We start from the raw sequence: 10,291 nt of genomic DNA on the forward strand, positions 1-10,291 counted from the left end.
GAACAAAGCACTAAAAGCTATGGGAGTAAGGCCTGAGTATTGAGTTGCCACTAGATGTTTAATCATTTATTTCACCTATATTGAAAACCTGAATAGCAATTACAAATGTCTTACCTAATATAATATGGCTGAATAGCAATTATAATTGTCTTACCTAATATAATATATCTTTGTTGTAATCAATGTAATTCACTGATAACTTTTTCACAAGGGCAACGGTGTAAAAGTTGGCAGAATTACCAGCCAAACCAGTCAGAGATATTGTTGTTACGGTCAAGAATGCTAGCTAAATCCTCCACTTATGCTAAAAGACCTATTGCCTCATTTTGATCAACTTTCACTGCTAAACGAGTCAAGGTAAAATACCACTGTCTACACAATCCAACGATGGATAATCATCAAGTAACTCAGAAACCTCTGCCAAGTCTATCAAATCTTGCTAAAAGCCACTCAATTTCCTTCCTAGAACTACAAGAAAATGGCTGTCATTGGCATGACTGAAGGATGTCTGACTTGGGAGAAATCACCAATCACCATTAACATTCACCCAGGCCTGGCAGGCATCTTTAAAATGGATGCAAGATAATGCATAAATTTACATCTGGAAGATTTTCTAGCTCCATATAAATACTGTATCAATCTATGCATGTTAAGGAGTTAAATCCAGCAGTTAAATTTGCAGATGCACTTTCTTGGTATGCAGAGATGCCTTACATCACAAGCAACTACAATTAACACCGGAAAAAATCTTGTTGCGTCATTTACCCATATAAGGTACAACTGTCTCTCATAGGCATGTAAGCCCACCACTTTCTGCCCAAGCAATGCAGCCATGCATGCTCAACCCAACAAATCAGCGAATGTCTAAGGGACACTAATGATAATGATTTGGATTTGCTGGATGTTGGTTATAGTACTAATCATAAGAGGACTATGGTCTCACTTATGATAAGGATGATTTAATAGTAGGATATTCTGGAAGTGAAAGCAGTCAAATATGTACATGGCTTTGGTCACTGTGTAGTGCATGATAATACTATGTAAAACTGTCAATAATGTATATATCTAAAAAGTATATAAATAAGACAATAAAGTGATATCAAATAAGATAATAAAGTGATATCAGAAAATTATGCAAATAAGTCATATGTACAAATTCTATGGTGCATAGTGAAACTTTTTACATATTCCACATCTACAATTTACCACATATAGTGTTACCATTCTTCAAATGTATGAATCATGTAACTAACATACAAAAGAAACAAATATAAATATATGTGTGATTCACTTCACTGTGTTCACGTACCAACGGCCAAGGTAATAACAGATTCTGTCAAATCAGAAGAGATAACCTAGCCAGCACATCACCAGTATGTAACTTTAAATGTCTGATAGACAACAATATCATAAGGTAAGTTTGTCTAATTTTGTTTTCTCTCATTTTTTTTGTGATGTTTCCTATGTACTGATAGACTGAAATACTGTTTTGAATTACTCTGTGGGGCTACCTTATTTAGGAGTAAAACTTTACTGTCAAGATTGTCTTACATATCACATTGCATAAATAAAGTTATATATAATGATATGTTTTTGAAGAGTGCTCATAAGTTGGCACAACCCAGCAGGCTGCTTACTGTCCCTATTAATCTGGCACTTTGATTTTCTTACAGGGCTCTTGCAATTAGTTTTTCTTTTAGAGGTGCAGTCATGCAATCCCAAGCAGAAGATAAAGCTAATGGTGATATTTCTGTCATACATTACAGCTACTAAGAAAGGTTTTCATAGGTTATGTTGACCTTTTCATGTGTTTTACTTACCCTTAATTAACTCATTTTCCTTGATATACACAATTCTCTACAAGTGACTTGCACTCGAAGAATCATTCATCAAACATAATGTTCCAAATCATGCTATGTGACAGATCTCCCTAAATACCAAAAGTCATGGAAATGGTATGGTATACACAGTCTAAAGACAGAAATCATATCAGTTACAGTAGAATTTTGCTTCCAAAGTACTTGGAGAATTTCTTTGGGAAATTGTGCTAAAAGCATACCACAAGTCACTTTTGGATAGTTCAGCAGCAATCAAAAGGTGTCACAATAATACACAGTATACCACTATCCTTTACCGGATAACGCATGGGTTAGAAAAGAAATCATTTGGCTCTACTGAACTACATAAACTGGGCATGATGAATTTAAAGTTATGACCAACAGCAAATCATAATGAACAGACAAGTTTGGCACTGCATCATTAAGATGAAGATCACATAAAATGAGTACATATAAAGCAATAAACAACCAATATCATCATAAATTTCATTAGTTGACTGGGTCTACTGAAATGCTGATGGTGAAATTTGTTAATCCTACAACAACCATATTGTATCTCAGTGTTTACAGATACCATTTCCCACATGGTACCGTATCCCTTGAACACTACACTAGCACCATACAGCAAAACCAATCAAGATCCAAAGATAATACTCAAGAAGTGTGGAGCAAATCTATATCTTCACTTACCAAATAATCATCCAAATCAGGATCTCCATCTATTCTTTTTCTAGTGCTGAAACATCACAGACTGTCCAAAGCTAGTTTCCATGCATAGCCAAACTAAGAATTTACCTTTCCCTTAAAGCTGCATCACTAAACTATATCACTTATCAATCTGTACAAAGTCCTGTAAGGGACAAGAGGCATACCACCTGTTAACAATCTCCCCAAACCTCAAAACAAATCAAACATGAAATTTATCAATTATGTACACAAGATACTTGGTTTTGAGAGTGTAATTCATAAATTATCACCCTATCTTAGCATACAGTCCATAAAACCTACCTTACTGTAACAGCAAGTACTACTGTGTTCAACGACTACAGTCCTACTCCAAACAAAGTAAGCTAACTTAAACCATATTCCTGTCATGATAATTCCATACCCTACAGAATTTCTCTAGCCTTCCCACTATCTAAAGAACAAAAATTCCTGTTTAACCCAAAGCTTAAGTCTAAGGTAAGGATTATATCGAACACCTTTTTTCAATATTTCATTTGTCACTAAGAAGCATATACAAACCTTATCGTAAGGCAAAGAAAATAATCACTTCTGATGTGGGCAGTATCATCTATGTTGACATCATCTGACTTGCCAAAATGGCAGCGATTACCCTTCTTCCACTTTAATGCCCCAGTGTGCTCTATATATCATGAGTACTCATGTCCTTACAAATCACAGAAGACAATCATCCTTAAACAGAGGCAAGAAGTTTCATTCATCTCACCTGGGAGTCACCTGAGGCGTAGAATAATAAATTTTAGTGAGGCATCTGCTAAAGTTTTGTCATCTGTGTGTTTCCGGCAAGGTGGAACTCCCGAGGATGCCATCTAGCGGCGGCCGCGCCAACCTTCGCCTCCCTCCCACAGAACACTGGCTGCCACCTGCAGGGGACACTCCCCAGAATCATCTACCTTAGATATCATGGCAATCATCAACTAATGGTCAATAAGCCGGAACCTATACCGTACATCAAACACACACTTTAAAAGATATTGATGATCACTGGTCAGAATTACTGAAGAAAATATGTACTTGTGCTCGAAAAATATTGTGATTTCTAGCTTTCACAAGCCAATAAAATTAACATTACACCTCTCTTTGGATGCTGCAAGTTTAGTTTTGATTAAATTATACCGATCACTTCCTTACATGCATCAGTTATCATCACTAATGCATCAGTTATCATCACTACGGTGAACTAATTAATCGCGCTACTCGGACCCCTCAAGGAGACCCCTCAATTACAAGGAATTTATTGTATAGAAAGAGTAATGCCAGAGTTGTTATATATAAGTATTTATATATATATATATATATATATATATATATATATATATGTGTGTGTGTGTGTGTGTGTGTGTATACACACACTTGATCGCCGTTTTCTGCGTTAGCGAGGCAGCGCGATGAGACGGACATAGAAAGACATCCATTCACATATACGCACATTCACTTTTATATATATATATATATATATATATATATATATATATATATATATAGTTATTTATTTATTTATTTATGTAATCATACTTTCTAGCCTTCATCCATTCTCAACGCTACTCCCACTACGGTAAACACATCGCCACCCAATGCGTAAGCGAAGTAGCGCCAGGAAACAGAAGAAAGGGCACATCAACTCTTATCTATGCACGATCTGTTATGCCCCGAAACCACATATCCCTCCCTATATGTGTTCCTACTTGTCGTGAAAGTAGGTCTCAACAAAACGGGAATACCAGGCTAGTCCTGCCATCTTTTCCTTACAAGCACCATACACCTACTCAAACCTCACTTATTTTCTTTACATAATTTCTCTTGCCATGTCCTGTTTGCACATTACTTCTTAACAAAGTCATGATGGAGTCCACAAACCTATGGTCACTGGTCCCCGGCATTATGGAGTGCTAAGAATCTCCCAAGTTTCCGCCTGACTCTACTGCCAATGGGAAGGAGGGCTCTGGTAGTAGTAATACCGACCCCTCCCACGACCGAAATTTCTTACTCTGATAGACTTGCTTCTTTTTCTGTTCACTATGCCAATACTTGTGGTCTCTTCAGCTAAACACAATCTTTCTTGCACTTCTCCTAATATCTTACTTCTCTCTGAGATCCAGTCATCTAATGATGTTCTCACTAGCCCCTTTTTCATAGCCAACTATAATCTACATTCATGATTCAGGTTCAAAGGTGTTGTCTGAGTTTATTCCAATATCAACATACCTGTTGCACGCCTCAAGCACCTTGAGTCCCCAAGCTTTGATGTTATGTGGCCCCCAACTACTATATTTTTCCTTTGTTCTGCCTGCTGATCTCCTTGTCCTAAGAATTCATATTTTTCTTCGACTATCTAAACTCCTGCCATGAGAATGACATCCTCTCAACCGCAAGCCGAGATCCTGTACTTAGGGGATATCATCGTACACAACAGGGGATGGATGAAATCTGAATTTGTACCTATGCTTGTTTGTGTCTTCTGTTTCTGTTTAAGAACCACAGAACTTTCCTTCCTTTTTGGAAACGCGTTGCTACATCCCATCCCTAAGAAAGGTAACCGTTGTAACCCCTCGAACTCTAGTCCAATTGCCTTAATATGTACCACATCCAAAGTCTTTGAATCTCTCATTTCTCATATCCTCGGGAATTTTCGCTCTGTCTTCTCTCTGATCACCATTATGGCTTTCGTATGGCGAAATCCGCTTGTGATAATCTTTCCCATCTTACTCATGTCTGGTCGTCATCCCTAAAGATTTCGGGAACCCCATGTCGTCGCCCTTGACATATCCAAACTTTTTGACGGTGCGGCATCGGGGTTTCATTTGGCTTCCCTCCCTCATATCTAGCTTCCTCTCTGGCCGATCTATCTCTGAGCATGTTGATGAATCGATCTCCCCTTCCCTTTTTCAATTTACAGCGCTGTTGCTCAAGGGCTTTCCTTGTCTCCTATACTTTTCTAATCAATGATTTCTCCCCCTCCCCAAAAATGCAGTCGAGTCAACAATGCATTTCTCCATCCTTCAATTCTGCCTTTTGTTCTCTCGATCTGTATCTCGTCGCGACACAACTTTCTCAGTGAACTCAGGCTTGGGCAGGATATCCCAGTGGGGTAGACGAAATCTGGTCAAATATAATATCTCCAGGACCCAGTTTCTACCCATCTCTGAAATATTCAACTTTTTCTCCTTTGGCAGTTCTGCAATTCTAACTTTTGCCCAAATGAACTTACTTGGTATTACTGTAAAATCAAAACTTTCTTGGAAACCCAAAATTCGTGAAGTACTTTCCCTCTCATTAACCTCTATATTTATCAACTGAGGCCTGGCCTTGATGTGGATTTTTGTCCGATTGATTGGAGTCTCCTGTGTTATATTTAAAAAATCATTCGATTGATAAAACCTCAAGGAAGTGAATCTTTATAGATAACCGAAGAGTCGACATAGAGTGGAACCATGGAAGCTGAAGTGAGGCACATGGACGGTGACCGACTGACGAGGTTAAGGTCACTGACCAGCATTGTAGGAAGGTCATTGTATGTACTGGCAAAGATGGGTATTTTCAATGTTATAGTACTTTCGACGGTGTTAAATGGGCAAGAGGCAGGGGCCCCGAAATAAAGTAAGAAGGTGGAAGCTTTGGAAATAAAATATTCCGATATAATGTGGTAAGGGTTGATTTAAGAAATGAAATAGGAAGAAAAAGGTTCAGTATCTACATTAATTGTACAAGTGATATGGAGAGGGCGAGCAGAAATGGTTTGAACCATGGAGAGGACACATCAGAAGAGGTGAAAAAGAGGATATGTGGAAGGAAATAGAGAGGCCTCGAGTGTTCGGGATGTGAATACGCAGGAGCGTGTGATACGTGCTTGGGATAGACAGAAGCGTCTTATAGGAACGACGCGGTCTATTGGGCTGAAGTAGAGTATATGAAACGCGTAAGGGAAACTGCGAAATGAGTGTGGGGGCTGGTCGGCGACAGGGTTTATGGGTTCTATTTATTACATACAGCAGTCAAAGTGTAGAATTTTATTTTGGGGAATGGCAGTGTGGAGTTATTAGATAGGAGGTTGGGTAATCTGCAAAGCGAAAAAAATTTTGGAAACAGTCATGTAATATTTTAACGTTGTTGTTTATCGTATGGTGAAATCTTTGCATGTAGAAAGAAATCATAGCTTGTCTGTGTTTTCCTTGCATCTCATTATGTAGGTTGTTAGTAAATTAAACCAGTGTGACCTGAATTATCAGGATTTGTTCATGGAACATCATACGTAATGTTATCAAAGAAATTTTGGGTAAAAAAAAAAAAAAATTAGAATTCATGTCAATTTATTTCACAAATGCAGAATTCATGGAAAAAGACTAGACCAAATTTGACAAGAAGTCTCCAATTGTAAGCAAACTAATTGCTTGTCTATAGTGTAAAATAAATGCAAATATAGCACTGCAGGTGCAACAGAAAAGCTTGTATTGAAATTTAGTAAACATCATACAATGCAAGTGTAAAAGTGATACATACGGATACAATCAACGTGACAAAATTGATATCAGTTAATAGCTGCAAGTTCAACGACCCATCACTAATTGTGGGTATAACCTCTGCTAAGTTAAGGCTGGAGACATTATCTGTTGGCGACCTGCTGTAGTTACAGCTTACATATTCATAGTTTAATTATTCAGAATCACAGCCTTAATATCTATACCACCATTGTCGAGGTCGTGATGGAAGGACTAAGGGCAACATTTGCAAGGCTTGGCACAGTTTTTAGCGCAGTCTTCCTTCGTTGAACAGCAGCATGAGGATGAACCTGGATATAAAGGATAATTTAGCAAACAATGATAAGGGGTTTAAATTAAGGTTACATTGTTTTTTTTCCCCGGTTTAATAAATGAAGATGAAGTTGTGTAAAAGGGTTGTACTTTTATATATATAAATTTAAATGTATGAATTTAAACAGGATGGGTATCACAAACATGAGAATCTTGCTGCTTTTGAACGAGGAAAAAGATTATTGTTCTGGATTTAATAAAAAAAAATTGCCAAGATCAGTTTTAGGAGAAAGATGCCATTATAGGAATAAACCTATAATAACACTATTACAAATTAATATAAAGCTAATAAATCAGGAAGTTATGTACGAGTAAATAAGACATCAAGATTGAAAAATGTTAAGTTGTTTAAATTGTGATGGTGCGTTATAATTATTTTATTATATAACAAATTACTTACACTTTGTGCAGGGAGTGCTGCACTTGCAGGACTTGCATTCACATCCTTGTTTGCATGTGCCCTCAGCACATTCACACTTTACTGAAAGAAAATAAAATAGTAAAATAAGACAAAAGTTAATTTTAATTCTAAATTTCAATGGAGTAAATATACAAACATTCGAGGAATGATGTTCATTTTTAATACATGGGGCAAGATATGTAAATTGATCATTCTAAGTTTGTTAACGTGCATAACCGCTTGCGGTTGTGACAGACATCTTTGACTAAACGTAAGAGAAGTCAGTAAATGTTTAGCTTTAGATGCTTTTTTTTTATATGCAAAAATTATTCAACAGCCTAAGTTTGTTAAATGTATTAACCGTTTACTGTAAATGCAAAGACATTAAATTAAGCAATATTTAAAGAAACAAAGTGGTAAGAGTCAGTATTGAAGTAGGTGGTGTGACGTCATGCCGCTCACACCTGCTTGTAACACATTTGCAAATAAATTGTTTATTTTTTGTTCCCATTTTAGATTAGATAGTGGAAGTACGAGTAATGAAAAAGAAACATTTCACAAGTTTTATTAGTGGTCACGAGTTTAATAGAAATGAGTAGCGCAGTTTTATTTATGCAAGAGTATTTTACCAGAAAGCCGAATTTATGTTAAACCATGAAAGTAGAAATAAAGATAGAATTCTCACAGCTGTATCTCGTCTAAATGTAAACATTGTGTCGAGTAATGTCTTTGGGCTATGAAATTTTTCGAGAAATTAAAATATAATAAAAGAATTTATAATTACTAAAGTCTTGAGTAGTAGATTTACACGGGTTTTATCTACTTAATCAGATATTTTTGTATAGTATTTATAGTTTTCCTTACTGTTTACCTAGTCATTGTGGTAATATAAATTAGTCAAAACTCAATTAGTTTTGTAAAGTACCATTTCTTAAAAAGGTAAATACAAGTATAATTAATGTCAATGCATTTATTGAAAAAAAATGTATGCGAGAAGGTTGGAATGATCGACTACCGTGGTTGCATAGGAAATTTGAATTATGAATCAAATTATGCAAATTTGTACATCGCCAGGGGTAATGGACTTATATTATGTACACCAAGTTTTCTAAACAATTTGCAAACCTTTACATTCTTAAGGTTTCTCATGAAAAATATATCGAACCTAATCACCAAATGTAAAATACATCGCAATTCAACATTAAATAATCTACTCTCAAATAAAAGTAAAGTCTATTGTAATAGTTTGTAACGCGCAGCAAGTCAACCACTAACCCCAAAAGGAAAATGGAACCACACTTGCATTATGGATTATATTCCGGAAAGTTGCCACACCTCAACCAAATCGTTCTACCCAGCAATAACAATATATGATTATAGCTTTAAAATACATTACCGTTGCAGCAAGGACCAGGCATGGTGAATAAAGGATGACAGTAGATATGCAGACGATGTGTGCCTTTAGAGATCAGGAATGGTACTTGCACTAACACCCGGCGTCCAGCCATATTTATGTGCGGCGACGCCTGGCGAGTTGCGTACCGTGTGCATTGTAAGATGCCAACCACCAAAATTCAGCCTATCTAACGCTTTTCTGTGTTTTGATACTCTTTCGTGGGATTGGGTATAACCTTTGATGATACTATCACCGTATTAAGCATGAGAACAGACATTTTATTTCATATATGTTAAGAAGAGAATGTAACGTGTGTGTGGCATACAAAGACCATCCGTCGATGAAAAATCAACGTTGCAATAGAAATGGCTAATACCAATCTTTCGAAAATAGGTGAATTAAAATGATTGTTCATTAACAACATACATTATTTTCCGCAATATTAAACTACCATATGACTATCTGGGTTTCTTGTTTACGAAGATAAACCCTAAACACACAAGATGTACGTGATACGTGAGTAGTAACGAGCCGTGTGCAGCGGCAGTGTCGTGTGCACCATCTCTGGGAAACATCAAGGGGCGTAAAGAATTAGATTGTTTGGTATTATATATATATATATATATATATATATATATATATATATATATATATATATATATATATATATATATATATGACACGAGATATCAGGCTGTTTATGTTTCTGAATTTCCAATTAAGCATGGGAGCGGAAGATGAAATATATACACCCGTAAAATATGTCGCATGACGTATCGACCCGAGGAAATGATTACGTAGACACATTATGTCTCTTACTGATGATCTAAGAAATCTAGAGCAATAGTTATTACAAGAAACGATATCAAGGCATGTAAATATGCTTCCGTACGTTCTTTCATAATTGTATAACTTGATCATATTTTGCATATTGAGTATACGTCATTTTGCGATTTTGCAGTTACAGACCCGGTTAGTGGCGTGTTAAGAATTCTTGGGCCATGGGGCCAAAATATTCTCCCCTAGGCAAATTTTTGAAAAAAGGATTGTGATTTATACAATGCGTATATAATACACTTCTCTAAAAATCATAAAAGCTTCACTG

General features: G+C 36.4%; 2 protein-coding genes across 14 annotated transcripts in view; both read right to left on the bottom strand.

Annotated features, from left to right (window-relative positions):
- AP-1gamma (adaptor protein complex 1, gamma subunit) overlaps positions 1-3,442 on the bottom strand; it is a 109,126-nt gene extending 105,684 nt beyond the window's left edge. For 6 of the 13 annotated variants that reach the window (XM_071678344.1, XM_071678339.1, XM_071678333.1 and 3 more), the window contains exon 1: positions 3,289-3,442. The gene's annotated coding sequence lies outside the window, so the exon portion shown is untranslated. Of the gene's footprint in view, positions 1-3,083; positions 3,224-3,288 lie in introns of those variants that run through there. The other 7 variants (XM_071678341.1, XM_071678335.1, XM_071678345.1 and 4 more) reach the window with 2 other exon arrangements.
- A 3,430-nt stretch (positions 3,443-6,872) lies between these two features.
- LOC139757647 (metallothionein-1B-like) lies at positions 6,873-9,341 on the bottom strand. Its single transcript, XM_071678349.1, has 3 exons — positions 9,187-9,341; positions 7,791-7,871; positions 6,873-7,368 (listed from the first exon to the last, which is right to left on the bottom strand). Exons 1-3 carry the CDS (start codon positions 9,296-9,298, stop codon positions 7,292-7,294), a joined length of 270 nt encoding a protein of 89 aa, XP_071534450.1. The 5' UTR covers positions 9,299-9,341; the 3' UTR covers positions 6,873-7,291.
- Positions 9,342-10,291: the final 950 nt, after the last annotated feature.

This window comes from Panulirus ornatus, chromosome 27 (assembly GCF_036320965.1).
Source record: "Panulirus ornatus isolate Po-2019 chromosome 27, ASM3632096v1, whole genome shotgun sequence".
NCBI classification, from domain to species: Eukaryota; Metazoa; Arthropoda; class Malacostraca; order Decapoda; family Palinuridae; genus Panulirus; species Panulirus ornatus.

Coding starts and splice junctions, on each gene's coding strand:
- LOC139757647 (XM_071678349.1), bottom strand. CDS start 9,298: ATGGCTGGACGCCGGGTGTTAGTGCAAGTACCATTCCTGATCTCTAAA. Junction 7,872..9,186: donor GCCTGGTCCTTGCTGCAACG/GTAATGTATTTT, acceptor ATTTTCTTTCAG/TAAAGTGTGAATGTGCTGAG. Junction 7,369..7,790: donor CAGCACTCCCTGCACAAAGT/GTAAGTAATTTG, acceptor CTTTATATCCAG/GTTCATCCTCATGCTGCTGT.